Source organism: Macrotis lagotis, chromosome 6 (assembly GCF_037893015.1).
Source record: "Macrotis lagotis isolate mMagLag1 chromosome 6, bilby.v1.9.chrom.fasta, whole genome shotgun sequence".
NCBI classification, from domain to species: domain Eukaryota; kingdom Metazoa; phylum Chordata; class Mammalia; order Peramelemorphia; family Peramelidae; genus Macrotis; species Macrotis lagotis.
The window spans coordinates 189552263-189571982 of NC_133663.1; the positions used below are offsets into that span (position 1 = coordinate 189552263).

General features: G+C 36.1%; 1 protein-coding gene across 2 annotated transcripts in view; it reads right to left on the minus strand.

The window, feature by feature from the left end:
• Positions 1-4651: 4651 nt before the first annotated feature.
• The window catches only part of GCC2 (GRIP and coiled-coil domain containing 2), a 58152-nt gene continuing 43083 nt past the window's right edge, over positions 4652-19720 (minus strand). Inside the window, exons 19-23 of one of the 2 annotated variants that reach the window (XM_074192163.1) lie at positions 15298-15515; positions 12649-12843; positions 9788-9927; positions 8558-8759; positions 4652-6265 (exon numbers count right to left, since the gene is read on the minus strand). In XM_074192163.1, coding sequence (XP_074048264.1) covers positions 6195-6265; positions 8558-8759; positions 9788-9927; positions 12649-12843; positions 15298-15515 — 826 coding nt within the window. In that variant the 3' untranslated portion in view covers positions 4652-6194. The remainder of the gene's footprint in view (positions 6266-8557; positions 8760-9787; positions 9928-12648; positions 12844-15297; positions 15516-19720) is intronic. The other variant, XM_074192166.1, reaches the window with a different exon arrangement.

The following is a 19720-nucleotide window of genomic DNA, read 5'->3' on the forward strand; positions in this document are numbered from 1 at the left end:
GGTGTGATGAGAGAGAAATCATAGCCTTAAAGAGAACAGAATTCTCAGAGGTAACAAGATCAGACAATAAGATATGTTTTTTCCTAAATTTAAGTGAATAGTCCTTGAACTTTATTCAAACTCCATATCTCTTTAACTGGATACAGATGACACTCTCCTTTGCAGACAGCCCAAAATTGTTCCCGCTTGTTGCACTGATGGAATGAGCAAGTTCATCAAGGTTGATCATCACCCCCACGTTGCTGTTAGGGTGTACAGTGTTTTTCTGGTTCTGCTCATCTCATTCAGCATCAGTTCATGCAAATCCCTCCTGGCTTCCCTGAATTCCCATCACTCCTGGTTTCTAATAGAACAATAGTGTTCCATGACATACATATACCACAGTTTGCTAAGTCATTCCCCAATTGAAGGACATTTACTTGATTTCCGATTCTTTGCCACCACAAACAGGGCTGCTATGAATATTTTTGTACAAGTAATGTTTTTACTCTTTTTCTTCATCTCTTCAGGATATAGACCCAGTAGTGGTATTGCTGGGTCAAAGGGTATGTACATTTTTGTTGCCCTTTGGGTGTAGTTCCAAATAGCTCTCCAAAAATTGAGGAACTCTTGAATGCACACTAATCTATCAGAATATCAAACTCTCATTTCTAACTTCCAGGAAAAAAAAGTAGTCTCCAAATTTTTATGGAACAACATGTGACATCACAAAGAACCATCTTTCTATTTAAAACTCAACATCTTATATTCCTTCTGGTGAGTATTATTGAAGAATAAGAATAATTGCCTAACAGTCTTTAAGGATCACAACTATAGAAAGTTGAACTAATTATTCCTTTTGGGTAAAATATTAATAGCAGAATGACTTGAAAGTACAAGAAAAAATTATAAAAGCCTGTGTAAAGATTTTGGTTCTACCATATTCATTAACAAAATTAGTCCATATTAATTTCATTTCTAATGAAGGAGTTAGAATAAGCTTAACCATTTAAGAATGTATTCTCTAACTAAACCACATTTTATTGACATACCACAATGTGCTGTACTCCCAAAAGATCTAATTGTGGTCTGTTGAGACATATTTCATCACCTGTTCCATTTCTTTTAAAGTTGAACTCGATGAAACTTCCTTCATGAAGCCTTCCCTGATCACTTCCTTGATATTACCTTCCCCTCCTCAAACTAACACAATACTTTGTACCCTAACACAATACTTTGTACCTTCTTATGCATTTTTCATTTAATTAGGGAATTGTAGGTATTTTGTGCACTTGTTTTATTCCCATTTGAGACTGTTAAGATCCATGGCAGGGACCATCTCCTATTTAAAGTTCCTATCTCTCTCAAAGCCTAGAGTGCTCTTTACAAACAAGAACCCCTTGATGTTTGCTAAATTATACTGAATTCACCCACTCCACTCCAGTTAATTCAGAGGAGTAGGAAGGCACTAGTTAGAAAAGTCTATATTTTTTTTGGTAAAAAAGTAAGTAGCTAACTCAACTTGGAAAAAAAAAAGCTAACATTTATACAGACCTTACTATGTGTGGAGTGCTTTGTAATTATCTTATTTGATCCTCACAAAAACCTGGGAAGTATTATTATTATTATTATTCCTTTTTACAGATGAGGAATTTTCCCCCAATCTAACTTCCCTCCCCCCCCTCCCATGGAAAGCAATCTGTCAGTCATAAAGGCATATTTAAACCAAGAATATGACTATGCAATCTAACCAAGATGTATTGAGTGTTCCTTTGAGACTTAAAATGTGAGGAAACATTAAAACCTTTAATCATCAGAAACTAATGTTTCTCCAACACCCTCCCAACAGCAGAAGAGTGAGAATATGGACAATTTTGTCATTGGTAGAGGAGCCTAGAGCTAGGAGAGGAAGGGGAATAGGCAGGGGAAGGGGGTGCCATCCAGTATAAATCTGCAGGGATGCTATTTAGGTCACTCCTTTTATTTTCTGAGGGCTGTAGCTGACTTCCTAGCCTTCACTAATACTCATTCCCTAGACCAGGATTTCTTGTCTTCTGCTTACCAAAGAACAAAGGGCTAGAATCACATTGGGGCAAATCCTTGAGGGTAGAGGAACGTCATATTTACATAAACACACATATTTATGTCACTATGTATGTATATCTATATCTATAGATATACACATACACACACACACACACACACACACATTTAAATTCTTAGCATCCAGAACAAAAGATGGACTTATTATTTATTGAAGTAACATCCAGGTTAGTGTTCTCTCTCTCTCTCTATTTTATAATTATTTCTGGGGTCTCACAAGTACAAAATTCCTATAAAGTCACAGCAGGACAGAATAGTATTCTAAATACTCTCTTGTGCCTGAAAGAGGCAAAATTTTTTGAGGTTTTTTTTCCTTTTTAACATAAAGGTTCTTGACGATTTTTTTTTTTTTTTACTGCTGGTGAAAAGGAGATGGTCTACTACTCTCCCCTGTTAATCTACTTTCTACTTTTTCCCTCTTAAGACTGTTTATAGAAAGATATAAATTTATCATGCAATAATAATGGAATGTCTTTGGGTAAATCACAACTTCTTCCAGCCTCAGTTTCCTCATCTGTAGCATGAAGTTCATTCTTGCGTCATCTTTCACACAGTACTGTGTGGGATTTAAAGTACTATGTAATATAACCTATAAACCACGAAGTAAAAATAGAAATATTTCTCCTAACTTGTAGTTACATAACCTTTGCACACCACTTTACATACATGATCTCGGTTGGTTCTCAACAGTGTCATTAGGTAGGTGTTGTTATTCTTGAAAATATTTAGCCTTGGAACACAGGACCCAGCAGGTAATAGGCACTTAACGAATGTATATTGATTGATCAGAGTTATGACTTGCTTATGTATCTGAGATGGCATAGTTTTCCTGATTCCAAGTTGAACACCATTCACTAAGGTATTGTCTCTCTGGAATTGTTATTATAATTATATATATTATAAACCTGATAGTTTATAGAAGTAGACTACAAATGGAGTCAATACGTAATAAAATATGACAATGTAATAGCTAATATTTATATAATACCTTCAAGTTTGCTTTATAACATTCACCTCATTTTGTAGTCACTGATTTGTTTCTTGGGTTTGATTCTGTCCCATGATGAATTTCGACTCAGACTCAGGAATGCAAGTTTTGGAAAGAAAATAGAGGGAAGTCACAACATATTAAGAAAGTATTAGAAAAGTTAAAAAGAGTTTAAAGAGAAGACCACGTGGATTGCTGATTAAATTGGTCAGGCCAGTTGACCAGGGTTCAGCAGGAGGTTGAAAGGTAAAGGGGGGGTGGTGGAACCCTTCCTCAATCTCCTTAATTTTCTCCCAGAGTCCATGGGAGTGGTGACCTGGGAATGACCCAAGTCCTGCATTAGAGATTTTGTCTCTTGGGGAGGGGTCTCTTTTGGGTGATCTTGGATATTTCCAGGGCCTGTGTTCCCAGGTGGCTCCGCCAGAAAACAATGCAATCCAAATTAGGTTGAAGATTAGGCCCTCAGGTGTGGCCTAAATTAAATGATACAGGAAGAAGGAAGATTCCCTTTACAATACAAACAAAATATTTACAAAGTTTGTCTCCAACTGATCTCATCACTCGCAGGCCCATCAATTTGATACTTAATTTTTATTCCCATTTTGAAGTTGAGGAAACTGGGTCACAGAGATTAAATTATTTGACTACAGTCAGTCACACAACTAAATGTCTAAGGTAGGATTTGAACTGGGTTCTTTCTAATTCCAAGTCCTGTCCTCTACCCACAATGCCATCCACTGTACTATTAATACAGAAAATTCTACCCAGGAAGTTAATAGAATTCCTGTGGCGGGCTATCTTTTTGGGTCAGCTGCTCCTTCCAAGACATTCACTTGTTAGAGACCTATAGAAACTGCAGAATCTAGAATGGTTGGATTGGATGCCTTGTAAAGTGCAATGAAGAGCTTCTCAGCTTAACATTATTTTCCTTGTTGCCTATATACCAAAAAATGAAAATCAGAAAAAAGGCATTGCCTTTTGAAAATTCAAAAATATGTAGAGAGCTGAGATAGTAAATAATTGATATTTAAAAAATTAAAATCTATTTTTAAAGGTCTCATTTATTGACTAAACAATCTTCAGGTACGTTTTCTTTAAAAGACAATTTTGAATAACATGAATTACAACTTCACATAGTCTTACTATAGAGATGTTTTTGTACTTTGAAAGTGACATAATTTTGTCTTTCCCTCTTTATACACACACACACACACACACACACACTCTCTCTATATGCTTCTACTTTAAAACTAGAGACATGACACTATCTTGTCTAATCCAATACTACGAAAAGAACAATCATTGCTCTTTCCTAATATTCTAATTTTTGGAATTCCATTACACCTAAAATTCCATTTTTATTAAATAAGGGCAGTAGTAGCTATAACCCATGAGTTGATTAAAAACTTCCAAAAAGATGTTAATAAAAAATTTGGCCATAAAAATGCATTACACATGAAACAGGCTTAATAAGTGATTATTAAAATAATCATAAACTATTTTATTACTCAACAGCTCAAAGAATTATTTCCTCATAATTAAAGAAACCATTTATATCATGCAAAAGTATTTTTATTACATTCATAAATACAGATGCAATATTTCAATACAAGTATATATATGCGATTCACAAATAAGTCAGTGAGAAATTAAAATTTCTTTAAATATTATCAAAGTTTTACAGTGTATGCCATTAGCATACTTATATTCACAGTTTTCAAAGTAAGAAAAACAAATGTCTAACTTCAGTTCTAACACAAATGTATATAATGTGACACATTCACTAGCTTTGGTCTGTTCTTCTAAAATGTGACAAAAGTCACTTAGGAGGAAAAATTTCTTAAAAGAACAAACTCAACAAGTCAGCAGCATATTTTCACCTAAACTTGTTTGGAAGTTAATGTTCTAGTAAACAAAGTGCAAAGTCAGAAGTACAAGTCAAGTTAAAATAACTTCATCAAACTGGCTGTATATTGATATCACTAAATAGCAAATGACTTTTTATCAATCAGATTGCTCTCAAATTTTAAGATTTAATAACCATGTTGATTTTACTAGCCAACTGTACAAACTCAAAAGAGTCAGAAGAGAGCAACCCCTCTCTACTACTCAGTTACAGTGGATTATCCACAGAATGAATACCAATAAGCAGTTCCCTAAAGAACCAATGGTTTTTATTTCTGGTTATTGAAAAGCCTTGGGGCAATACACTCTGCATGAATACAGGAAGTTCCCTAAAGTTGTTTTATTTAAATATAATGCTGAATTCTAAGGCTCTGAAAATCCACATCCCCTCTCACCTGGGGTGGGGTGGCCTATGAGAGTGAAGGGGAATGGAAAAGAGCTACAGAGAACAAGTTGTAATAATTTAGCCACACTTGAAAGCACACAATGAAGGCTTACAAATAGTTTAACACAATGGAAAAGGCTATCATGCAAGAAAAACAATAAAAACTGCTTCTGTTGTAATTCAATGTTCTATCATCTAATAGTATTCATATTCTAGTTGCCATACACTAAAGCCTGAAAGATTATCATGTCCAATATTCTGAATATATATTACAACATTTGTGTGGAATTCAATAACCTAATCTCATAATTTGCAATTATTTTTATCCAGTCAACTTAAGTTGATGGTAATTGTATGTTTCAATTGTATATTTTTTATATCTATAAATTTAACACCTATCAATTTTGCTGCCATTTATAACAACATTTCCTGTAAAACATATTTTGGCAAAGTATAATTAACATTAAATTTCCTAAATTCCAGTTCTGTTTTGATACCAAAAACTTGAGCTCAGGACTATAGTATTCTTCAGCAAGAATTGGATCCAGAGGCACCAAAGGGTGAGAGAAAATAGGTACCCCCCTTCCCATCCTCACTGGCAGGATAATTAAAAGACCATAAAAAAGATGGTCTTGGCAACATCCAATCACAGGACTAACATCTGACATCAACCCTTTGAACTGCTGTTGTTCAAGCTGCCTAAGTAAATCCTGTTTGTGTGTGAGCATGCACACACATTTACAAAGAAACTAGAAGACTTCATGTGTCTGAGTTATTTTTGTCACAAATATTCTATTTGGTTACAAGCTCAAAAATAATTCTTTTATCACCATGCTATCGAAGGCCTGACCAACTATGTAGATAGGATGCCCATCCAGAGGGTCGAGATGGATTTTCTTCTTCACCTTTGTAGAGAAAAAAAAAATCTATTTAAATTCTTTAGTATCAAAGAAATGTGAAAAACCAAGTAACCAAAAATTTACTGATTATTCAGAGAAGTGATCTGTTGTTTATTTCCCATCCCTTTTGAGTTAAAATTCTGTCTTTTTTTCCCCTTATGGAAAAATAGCAATAATTACCAATTTTATTAATTCATGAGGGTTCTTCACAATTCCTAAACAATGTTGTGGAGTCAAAATAAACATGAAAATTTAAGAAGCCTAATCTAAAAATATAGTTGTAAAAATTAAGAACTGATCTTCAAATGTACCTGGCAAATAGTACATGACTACAAGAACTATTATTCAGAAGAACAATTTTTTTTTGTATTATATATTTGTTTTCCCATTATCAATATTTATTGGCTTTACCTTTGTGAAAATAAAAAAAAAAAACGCATGAAGTGCTCAGTATATTTATATGTCTAAATAGCAAAGAGGTCTTTTTCCTTTGTTTTAGCTAGGCAATGTGGTTGAAGTGACTTGCCCAGGGACACATAGCTAATAAATCAAGTATCTGAGGACATATTTGAAGCAGAATCCAGGGCCCAATGCTCTATCCACCTAGCAAAAAAAATTTTTTTTTAGATTTTTGCAAGGCAATGGGGTTAAGTGGCTTGCCCAAGGCCACACAGCTAGGTAATTATTAAGTATCTGAAATCACATTTGAACTCAGGTACTCCTGAATCCCAGGCCACTGCTCTATCCGCTGTGCCACCAAGCTGCCCCCAAAGAATTTTTTTTAAAAAACATTATTTGTGGGGCAGCTAGGTGGCATAGTGGATAAAGCACTGGCCTTGGAGTCAGGAGTACCTGGGTTCAAATCTGGCCTCAGACACTTAATAATTACCTAGCTGTGTGGCTTTGAGCAAGCCACTTTGCCTTGCAAAAACCTTAAAAAAAAATATTCTTATTTAAAGTTTTGAGTTCCAAATTCTATCCCTTCCTCCTTCCTTTTCCCCCTTCCTTTTCTCTTTCCTGGAGATGGTAGGCAATCATATGCAATTTTGAAAAACATTTCAATGTTAGTAATTTTGTACAAGATTGAAATAAAAGAAAAAATGAAAAAAGTGAAAAATAGTATGCTTCAGTTTGTGTTCAAACAGTATCAGTTCTTTCTCTGGAGGTGGGTATGCTTTAATCATTAGTTTTTTGAGATTGTCCCGCATCACTGTATTCCTGAGAATAGTGAAGTCAAACAATACTGCTGTTACTATTCTGTTCATTTCACTATGCATCAGTTCATATAAGTTTTTCCAGGTTTTTCTGAAATGTGCCTACTTATTATTTCTTACAGCACAATAATATTCCATTACAATCAACTACCACAGCTTGTTTAGCAATTGCTGGGCACCCCTTTAATTTCTAATTCTTAGCCACCACTAAAAGAGCTGCTATAAATATTTTTGTACAAATTTCTCTTTTTTTGGACATCTTTTAGCTGTAGTAATGTTGGATCTAAGAGCATATATAGTTGTTTTATAGCCCTTTGGGCATAATTCCAAATTGCTCTGCAAAGAAATTTTTAAAAATATTTCAAAACAGAATTAACCTTCCTTCAAGCACAAAATTTTAGAAATGATAACTTTATCCTTTAACTGAAAAACACAACTCTTCAACTCTTCTGCGTTTGGGGAGTAACTTTCATACTGATACAAGAAATGCCCATGAAACTGCTAGAGATTGTTATTTTCCTAATTTTTATAGGTATTTACTAATTTTTTTTTTTAGGTTTTTGCAAGGCAATGGGGTTAAGGTAGCTTGCCCAAGGCCACACAACTAGGTCATTATTAAGTGTCTGAGGCCAGATTTCAACTCAGGTACCCTTGACTCCAGGGCAGGTGCTCTATCCACTGTGCCACCTAGCTGCCCCTAAATTTTAAAAAGTACAGATTTTCAATGAAAGCCTATTTTTTTTGGTGGAACACAATTTTCAAGGACTTAAAGATTAAAGTGCACAATTGGTTATAAAATAAGGTATGAAATATTATGAACACCTGGTAGTTAAGTTGAATATATAGAACTATAATCTTTGGTGTCCTAAAAATTTAGATGAGCTTGTCACTGACAAAATTTATTTTTTTCATACCTACAACAGACTACAAAAATTGAGAAGATACATAGCTTGCATTTAAACCTTGAAGAAATTTATCAAGTTATGACAAAGAAATGTGACATACGACATCTACACACAGACAGGTACAAAACACAAATCATGCTCTAAGTCTGGCATCTAAGGAAAAATGTAATCTCACCAACCTTGAGCAATTGCAACAAGCTTTCCCTTTTCTTCAGGACTAAGCTGCAACATTGTGTCTATGACAGGAAGAAGCCTCTCTCTTTCACTCCCTGCTTTTAGAAATATAAATTGTAGCAAGACATTCTTTAAGTATTCTAGGTTAGCTACTGACTTCGCACGTTCCTGGTTCCTTTCCAATCTTCTTATTTCACTTTTGAGAAGCTATAAAGAAAAAACAGATTAGAAAACATGTATAAAAGATAAATCTGGTTTTTTCCTCCCCAAAGTTCTCATTGATCACTGGTGTAATTCCATAAACTTCAGCCAAATCCCACTCCCCCCCCCCCATTCTGGGATTTAAAGTTAAGCAGGTGAATAGTCTCTTATGTGCAGTGTTTAAGTGCCTCATTTGCACTTACTCCTGCAGGTTTCAGAACCACTCTGAGAGCAGGAAGAGTGTCCTGAGCTGCTCTGCCCTCCCCCCACCTCTGTCTTTCAGCAAAGCCACTGAATGAACTGCAGTTTTTTTCAAGGCAATGGGGTTAAGTGGCTTGCCCAAGGCCACACAGCTAGGTCATTATTAAATGTCTGAGGTCGATTTGAACCCAGGTACTCCTGACTCCAGGGCTGGTGTTCTATCTGCTGTGCCACCTAGCTGCCCCTGAACTGCACAGTTTAAAGAATTCCACAATTTGAACTAGTCCAAGTCATATCATTTTGCTCAAAATGCCTTTTTACTGGATAAAGTTCAGAAGCTCTTAACCTAACATTCAAGGCATTCTACAATCTGGTAGCATTCTCTTTCAGTCTTAACTAATGAGCTAACCTCCGTGTTTCCTTCGTCCTCCATCTCCTGAATCATGATGTCCTATGACTACACAACGTCTTACTTTCCCCTCTTCTGTGTGAGAATTCTTACATATTCCTTAAAACTTGACTCAGGGACACCTCATTCTCAAACCTTCTCTAATCTGTGGGTGGATAAAAACATTACCCCATGCATGGATTTTACACAAAGGTGCCTAGTTTTGCATTTCTACAAAGAACATCTAATGTCATGATTTTCCAGTTCATTTTATTCCCCTTAGACTGTAAGCGGGGGTGGGGGGGTGGGGGGGGTGGGGGGGTGGGTAGGATCCCTGCGGGCCAGTGTTGGGGGACTGTGCCTTGAGTCTAAGCAGCCCATGCTTTATTGCTCTTCTATCATATAACATACAGTATGACTTTGTGCTGAGTTTGTTTAGATTCACCTTAATTTGCTCCATAAGAATTGCATTGGTTGCTTCAGTCTCCCTAAGGAGTCCATTCAAGTGGTCAGCACTCTTTGAAGTGGAATTGAGCTTCTGAACCAATTCTTCTTTGCTGAGTTCTTCGTGCCACAAAGGAGGTTCTGAAATTTTATTTTTGAAGATTAATTAACAAATGAAAATGCCCAATAACTGTGGCAGAACCTAAGTCACGGGCCCTTTGGGATCATCTTAAACATCATTGTGCTATTCTGCTGAAGAGGAAATTTAAGACCAGAGAGTTTGACTTTTCCCACCAAGTTCAAAGAGCCAAGGTGAGTCAAAGCCAGGATTTGAACCAAAATATACTCTGATTCCAGTTTTCTTCCTACTCTACTATGTCTGGAATAGACAGCAGTTTCCTCTTCCTCACAATCCTGGCCTAGGCTCTCCAGACTAATTCTGAAACCCTAGTAGGTTTTTTAGGACTACTTCAGGTTAAAGGAATTATGGAAAAGGATATTAAAAAGATCGTCTTCAGAAAAGGATACTGAGGAGAGGGGGGGAAATCAGCATTTCCTTTCCCTACAGAATCATACCCAGGAATATTTTTTTTAGGGCTTTTTTTTTTTTTGCAAGGCAAGGGGGTTAAGTGGCTTGCCCAAGGCCACACAGTTAGGTGATTATTAAGTGACTGAGGCCAGATTTGAACAGGTACTCCTGACTCCAGGGCCGGTGCTTTATCCACTGCACCACCTAGCTGCCCCTGTGCCAGGAATATTTTTAATGAACTTATGCATTAAGGTCACCAAGGAGGATATGAATTGGATGCATTTCTTTTTCTAGGTAGAAATTTGAAATGAGGAAAAGGAAAGTGAGGAGTCAAAGGACAGAGGATGGGAGGGGGCTCCCAATACATGCAAGGAGCTAGGATGTCCAATGGTCTTATTTTACCATAATTTGAGAGTAAATCTGTTAAATTTATTTCATTGTCCTGGATCAATGGCTGGGACAAAGTGCACATTATCACAACTCCATGGAGGAGAAAATTATCAAACCATAATCTAAAGCCTTATTTTTAGGTCAACAGGTTTTCCTTGAATCTTACAGTAGCTCAAAATTGCCAAATGGACTGATGGCATGCTTCTCTTTTTTGGGGGAGTGCCTTTTAATTAAAAATGAAATAACTGGCTAAAGAAAAAGGAAGAGTTGGGTAAAGGGGATTAGGAGGAGATGAAGAGTAAAGCAGCCTAGAAAAATCTTATAGACTGTAACTGGGGTGGGGAGTGTTTAGCCTGGTCAATATGAGGCCTGTGATTTGGTGCTGCCACAGTAACCATAGGTGGAACTTGAAATTCAATACATCTAGGAGCTTTTAGGGGTGAATGTTTGACCAAACATAGCAGATGAAAAATGCTATAAATATCCAAATGACCCTAGGCATAAAAAAATGCTCCCCCTTCCTTTCCCCACCCCCTTCCCACTAGATGGACAAGTTAACTAGACAGTTCACAGTGGGAAGGGACAGGAGAGTTCCTACTTAAAATTCTTTCATACTCCTTAGCATTGCCCCACCAAGAGCCCACTATCATACAAGTGATCTGTGATCCTATCAATATGGAAGCTCCTTCCAATGACAAAGATCATTCATCCTGTGTAACTTTTGGCTATGGTTCTCCCATATGTTCAACAGAGGGAGTTCACTCACCATGAGAACATTTTGAATGTCTATCAAGCTGTCATCACTTGCTCTGCTAATATGGCCAGTCCATCTTTTCTTTCTATCATGTATCTCCTGTAGGACAATTTCTGTTCCTTTTCTGTTTTAGCATTTCCTTACTGCTTTATTGTTGCAGGTTATTTCCAACAACTATGCTATTTTCCATTGCCTTATATATGAGAATAGTTTTTAATTCTAATAAAAGTTTTTCCTTGTCCCATCTCTCTTCTGATTTTTTTTTTGCTGAGTCCACAGGTTGTTCAGAAATACCTTCTATGAGAGACTTTCAGTGCTCATGCTAAGTCCTTATTGATTAAAAAAATATTAATTTCCAAAATAAAATATTGTAGTTGTTTTTGCTAAGTCACTTTACTTGTCTGAATCTCATCTATAAAATGTGGTTCCTTTAATTTTTTTTTAGGTTTCTGCAAGGCAAAGGGGGTTAAGTGGCTTACCCAAGGCCACACAGCTAGGTAATTATTGTCTGAGACTGGATTTGAACCCAGGTACTCCTGACTCCAGGCTCAACTTTTTTTTTGAAGATTTTTCAAAGCAATGGGGTTAAGTGGTGTGTCCAAGGCCACACAGCTAGCTAATTATTAAGTGTCTGAGGCCGGATTTGAACTCAGGTACTCCTGATTCCAAGGCCAGTGCTCTAGCCGCCCCTCCTTTAACTTTTTATATACTCTTTCTCAGTTACTTCTGACTCCAAGACCAGTGATCTACCCACTGTGCCAGCTAGTCTGAGCCCACATTTGAACTCAGGTTCTCCTGACTCCAGGGCTGGTACTCTATCCAGTATGCCACCTACTTGCCCCTAACAGGATGTAACTTGACAATAGCAACTCAGTGCTAGAGAATTTCTTATATGCAAGTCTTAATAACATCAAAGCCAGTTCTCTACCTGATAGGTCATGCTGCCTCTTTAATATTGTCACTGAAATCTGATGCATCTACTTGGCCCAGATTTAGGAGAGAACTGTAACTTATTTAAACAAAATCTCAAACCACACTCTAGGTAAGGCTTACCAATTGCAAATCAGGAAGGAGTATAATGACATTCAAAAAAGCATCATCATGCTCAACAGGGCCCTCATAATTTAAAGTAGCAGTAATTCTACAGAATACCTAAATAAGGAAAAGTATGTTTTAAAAAATAACATACCAAGTTTAGTTTCGGGAGAATTAAGAAGCTGTTCCAGAGATGGTGTATGGACACTGGTAGAAGACACAGACTCAGTGTCAGTTGTTTCCATTCCCTCTCCCTCTTCCCTGGTTACAGTGTGCATCTCAAGAAGGGGTAAGTCTGTGTTTCTCCTTTCACGAAGATTTTTCAATGGCTGATGTGAAGAAGTTGAATCTAATTAAATATAATAAAACAAACAAAAAAAAAAGCCATTCCTCAGTTGACAAATGGTCAAAGGATATGCAAAGGCAATTTACAGATGAGATCAAAGCAATCCATAGCCATATGAAAAATTGCTCTAATCATTACTTATTAGAGAAATGCAAATTAAAGCTTCTCTGAGGTACCACCTTTCACATCTCAGACAGGCCAATATGACCAGAAAGGAAAATGATCATTTTTAGAAGGATTGTGGGAAATCTGGGACACTATTACACTGTTGGTGGAGCTGTGAACTCATGCAACCTTTCTGGAGAGAAATTTGGAACTACACCCGAAAGGCAACAAAAATGTGCATACCCTTTGATCTAGCAATACCAGTACTGGGTCTATAACCTGAAGAGATGATGAAAAACGGTAAAAACATTACTTGTACAAAAATATTCTTAGTAGCCCTGTTTGTGGTGGCAAAGAATTGGAAATCAAGTAAATGTCCTTCAATTGGGGAATGGCTTAGCAAACTGTGGTATATGTATGTCATGGAACACTATTGTTCTATTAGAAACCAGGAGGGATGGAAATTCAGGGAAGCCTGGAGGGATTTGCATGATCAGATGCTGAGAGAGCTGAGCAGAACCAGAAAAACACTGTACACCCTAACAGCAACATGGGGGCGATGATCAACCTCGATGGACACGCTTTATTTCATCAGTGCAACAATCAGGGACAATTTGGGGCTGTCTGCAATGGAGAATATCATCTGTATCCAGATAAAGAGCCGTGGTGTTTGAACAAAGTTCAAGGAGTATTCCCTTTAATTTAGAAAAAAAACCCTGATATCTTATTTTCTGATCTTGTTATCTCTTAAACTTTATGTTTCTTCTTTAAGGATATGATTTCTCTCTCATCACACTCAACTTGGATCAATGTACAACATGGAAACAACGTAAAGACTGACAAACTGCTTTCTGTGTGGGGGGGTGGAAAACTCAAAATATAAGTATAGTCTTTAACTAAAAGTAAAAGAAGGACGAATGGCAATATCTTTGAATCCATAAATGGGGAAAAAAAAAGTTCAAGAGTCTTCATGATCTGAGGAAAGCAATTTCAAATAAGTTGTACATGCCTAAGTCAAACATCAGAAATGAAAATGGGACAAATCCAAAAGTGGGAAAATGATTTAACTGAGAGGGCCAAGTGGAACAAAGAAGGAATTCTTAGCTTAAGTCTTAAAAGTTAGAATTTAATTTATTTAATAATGGCATGCAATCTTTTATCATTCAATACATTTCTACAGACTAAAAGTTACTGCTTTCTCACGAGATGGATGAAATAAAATGATCTTCACAAAGTTTTTACAACAGGCAGCTTCGGAGACTCAGAGTTTAGTATGTCAAGGAGTGTTATTACATTATGAACACATGTACGAATTTTCTTTCCTCCTGCCCCAGTCAACACTTGTATATGCAAGTAGTGGGGTGGGGTATATATGTGAGAATTTAAGAATAAGGTGATAACCAATTCCATATGGTTGGTGTTGAAGAGAAAAAAATCATTTTATCAGTATTGCTTTGTGCTGGGCAAACCTAGTCCAAAAATATGTTGTTTGCTTGCTTCCAAAATGCTGCAATAGTTTTTACTTTGTTCAGAGACTTTGTTAGAGTCTAGTGATCTCTGTTGAGCAGGAGGATCTAAATCTAACTAGTCATTTGGGAGAGTTGAAAGTTATCATATTATCCTTTTCTAGCTTATCTGGTAAAACTGAAGCTAATAACAGCATTAAAAATAACCCCAAAACATCTTTAAAAACTATCCTGAAGATACTTTCTTAAATCCAAAGGATATTGTCTGAGAAGCTAATGCTTTGGGAAATGAGTTTTTTTTTTTAGGTTTTTTGCAAGGCAAATGGGGTTAAGTGGCTTGCCCAAGGGCACACAGCTAGGTAATTATTAAGTGTCTGAGACCGGATTTGAACCCAGGTACTCCTGACTTCAGGGCAGGTGCTTTATCCACTGCGGAACCTAGCCACACCAGGAAATGAGTTTGAAATATTCAAATCAGCTTAAGAAAGAATGTTGGACAATCCTCAAAAATACTAGGACTAAGCATCATTCTATGGAGATTGAAGGAGTGAGTTTGATGTCAAAGAAAAGGAAATATTGACAGAGTAGTCAGTATATAAATGAGAATTTATTATTCTAAAAGATTATGTTAGCTGAAAATATGATCTTAAAAGTTTAGATATATCATGGATAATTTAGGATAAGTTAAAAGACATTTATGGTATATCCTTAAAATTTCTGAGATTGATTTAATGAAGGGTAACCACTGCAAACATTTATGAATAGAAAGATTTCAGTGTGGTATTTCTTATGGTCATGATTTCTTAGGAATATAGGAAAGTGGTGAAAGTCTGAAAAGTGAAAAAAAATCCTCAAAAAGGTACTACTTTTATGAATGCATACATACTTCTGATAATAGGGTCGCTCTTAAGTTGGAAATACTGAGCTTCCACTTTGGAAAGTTGTTGCTGCAGTGTCTCCATGGTCTTTCTGTGCTCTTCCTGCAAATGCCTCATTTGATCCCGGAAATTACTGCGGAGTGTTTCATTCTGGGAGGTTAGCTGACTCACAGTCTGTGTATGCTCTGACTTCATCATCATGTTTTCTGCTTGTACTGAACAAAGCCTAAAAGATAAAATAAATTTATTTTATAAAATCATTTGCTTTACTTGCTACTTCTTGAGGGATTGGGTGGGAGGAAAAAAAATCTATTCCTGTATGGAAATCAGGGTCTTTAAGGAAGACAAAAGCCTTATAAAAGTTTCAATTTTACCAATTTCTTTGAAATGGGTGATCGTCTCATATTGTTGCTCCTAGTATTAAATGCTAGACACCTGCTTTTTCTGAGTGAATCTTTTAAAATGTTTAAAATATACAAGAGAGGTTGGACGATTATGGCAGTGGTAGCTGGGACTTCTGTACAGTCCTGGTGAGGTGACGGAATGTCTCTCTGATCATGCTGCATGATTCAGGTGATTTTGGCCAAGGATGTAGAGGACTGATCAACCCAGTTTTAAATCCTGATTTATGTTTTCAGTACATAAAAATTATTTATCTAATAGCTTCTTCCAGGCCATGTTTATCAATGAAAGGAGGCTCTCAAATGTATGGTTTGACAGATATAAAATACCAAATGACTGCCAAGAACATCTTAAATCTATTGACTCAATGTGCAAATCTGATTGCTGAAGAAGTAAAAAAGAACAGGATATTAGGTGTAGAGGTAAGAGCTTTGGATATGGAATAAGAGAATCTAGGTTCAAACTCCAGTTCTGTCACAGAATGACTTAGTTAAGTCACTTATTCTGTCTAGGATTCACCTATGAAATGAGTTTTATTCGCAGAAGTGAGTTAAGAGAAATTAAAATCTTGAGTTCTTGAGAAACCACCAAAAGAAATATTAAGAACCAAATGAATAAATTAAATGTTTCTGGTTTTTAAATTGCAAAAACCCCCCAATAAAAATATAAATATCATTTAATTTTTTCTTTCTAGGGCATGGTTATATTAATAACAACTGCTTTCTAATGTCATTTAAAACAAAACCAAATTCCCAAACTGTATAACTCAAAAATATTGAGGGTAAAGCTTTCTTATTTTATAACTGCATTAATAAGAATATCAATGATATTTTCCCCTCATAATAATGTATTTTTATATTAATATTTTTCTTTTTGTTTTCTGATTATTTCTAAAGAAAAGCAAATGGAATTCCAGGTGGTACGATGCATAGAGCACTGGACTTTGGAGTCAGGAAAACCTGAGTTTAAATACTGCCTCAGACACTTTCAGCTCTGTGACTTTCCCCATCTCTGAAATGGGGATAAAAATAGTACCTCCCTACTCTACAGGATTGTTTTGAAGATCAAATGAAATGGCTCATGTAAAGCTTTCTGCAAATCTTGAAGTATTACACATAAATGTTAGCTGTTAATTATAGTCCCAATATTTACTAAGAGGTGATCAAATAGCTCTCCTTAGAATTAAGTTAATCATATGGTATGAAACTTGATAAAAAAACAAGACTAATACAGAAGATTAAAATGAGCCAAATGAAACTGTACTCACATTCTTAATGAGAAATATTCATCTTTTTCCTTAACCTGATGTACTGCACTGTCATCAAAGCAAGAGAGCGAAGATTTTGTGTGTGTAGCACTTGGGTGTCTAAAGACTAGGGTTTTAATCCCAGATCTACTACTTAGTAGTTGTGTAACCTTAGACAACTTAAAACTAAGATAAAATTTCTTCAAGGGTCAATAACGGGCTCAAAGAATGTGTGTAAAATATTTTGTAAATCGGCGGCAGAGCCAAGATGGCAGTGTGAAGGCAACATTCCCCAAGAACTCTGAGAACTCTGATCCCCCAAATCCCCAAAAAACAAAGGATAGCTCTAGTCAAAATTTAGCGGGGCAGAACTCACAGAAAGACTGAGTGATAATTTTTCCAGTCCAAGACAACTTAGAACATGCGCAGGAAAGGTGTGCTTCACCAGGACCTGGGGTTGGGGGAAAAAAAGCCGTTGCACAGCCCAGCAATCACCAGCAACAGCTTGAAGGGGCAGTGAGACAATGCTGTTGCACTTGGGTGAGTGTGGAGTGAGGAGCATGGCCGCAGAATCTGTAGCTAGAATCTGGAGAAAGCAGCCTGAACCCCTAGAGATGGTAAGGAAAGCCTGCAGAGATTTCTCTGCTCTCCCTCGGGGTAGGACTCTATTGCTAGCCTACAATCAGATCCAGATTGAAGTAAAATTTTTTCCCCTCTCTTTCTATTCTTGAGGTTTCCCATCTTCTGGGGGGGTGGTGATGGTGGTTTATGTTTATTTTTATGTTTACTCTTATAACATTCAGTTTACATCAATGTATAGCATGGAAACAATATAGAGACTGTCAGACAGCCTTGGGCGGGAGGGAAGGCAGGAGGGGGTGGAATTGTAGAATTCAGAGCCTTGCAAAAATGATGGGTACATGTTACTATTGTATATAATTGGAAAATAAATGTTAAAATTAAAAAAATATTTTGTAAATAATTAAGTATTTTCCAAATATAAGCTACTGTTAATTCCCTTATTCTAACATCTCACTTTTTAAACAATCATAAAACCATTTACACGAGATATTATAGTGAAATTAAAATAAAATTTCAATAAAGACAGATTACAGAACAAGCGATGATTCTACATGACTGAAGGCATTTCCTTTTTGAGAATCTTCTTTAACAATAAATTACAGGTCAGTTAAAAAGAATTGAATTAATGTGACAAGCAGAGTATTATAAAAATGAGTGGGTTTTTTTATATTTGGAAGATATTTAAATCTGTTTCTTTTGAATGAAAAATACACTTGCTTGCCAGACATTTCATTTTTTTTTGGACAGATCACTACACATATAGAATACAGAAATGCAATAAATTTGTTTTAAAGCAGTTGAAAAGTTTATCTTGTGTAAAGGATGGAGATAAAGGAACTAGATCAGAAGTTTAACTAGTTTATTTGTCATGGACTCCTTCTGGCAGTCTGGCAAAGCCTATAGCCTCAATCTCAGAATAATGTTTCTAAATGCATAGAATAAAATACTGAAATATAGTCATCAAAATATTTAAAACAAGTTCATGGAATAACTGGTTAAGAATCTTTGGACCTGATACTGTAATTAGGTAAGATTTGGAACTGCTTGAATGACCAGACCAGATTAGTCTTCACTGATGATTCAATGTTCCCTTGAATAGAGGTCTCTAAATGGAGTGCCCAGCATCTGCACTTGGCTCAATGCTGTTCAACATTTTTATAAATTATTTGGATAGATACATGATGGCCTTATCAAAACTGCAGGTGACAGAAAGTTGAAAATGATAGCTAATATTGGATTATTGAGTCAGGATACTAGAACATTTAGAACACTTAGAATAAGATGAAATCCAACAGAGATACTATAAAGTCTTATTACATTTGTCTTAAAAAATATCACCTGATTTGTAGTAGCTCACGAACCAACAGTGTAAAATGGTAGTCAAGAAAGTTAATTCAGTCTTTGGTTATGTTACCCGGTTTAATGTTCTCAAACTAATAATCAAATAAACAGCTTCTCCCCTCTGCCCCAGTCAGACCACACCTCAAATACTGTATCCATTTCTGAGCACATTTGCGAAGGACTAAAAATGCAGTCACAATGTTGAAAAGTTTCAAGATCATGCTGTTTTATGTTTGGAATACAGCATGGTTTAGTGTATAGGGAGCTATACTGCTTTAACATGTAGCTGTGTGACCCTAGAAAAATGATTAAACTCTTTGGGAATCATTTTTCTTCATCTGTAAAAGGAAAGGGAGTGGAGCTCATTTACAATTCTTCTAGCTCTAAATCTATGATCCTATGGACTAAGGACATTCAACCTGAAAAGGGGGAAGACCATAGGATAGACGTTGTCAAGAAGCAAATACAGGCTTGATGTCAGTAGAAAGTTGCTTTAATAAAGTAATGGAAAAGTAGAATGAGAGACGACAGGTTTCTCTCTATGGATGTTATTAGGCAAAGGCTACATATGAACACTTATTAAGTATTATATGGAAGGAATTCTTCCTAAGCTAGATGTAGGAATTACACAGCCCTTTTGATGGAAATTCTGTGATACCTGTACCATGATACTATTTCCTCTGGTATATCTATTATTGAGTTATCTGCCTTAGGAATACCATAGATGTTAATTGACAGACCTCAAGTTCTTGCACCTTCTCTAAATTTTGGTTTCCTCAAATACTTAGTTCAGTTATTTTAAAAAATTGATTTTTATGAAGTGATTTAATGGAAAGGTTCAAATTTTGACTTACTGGTTG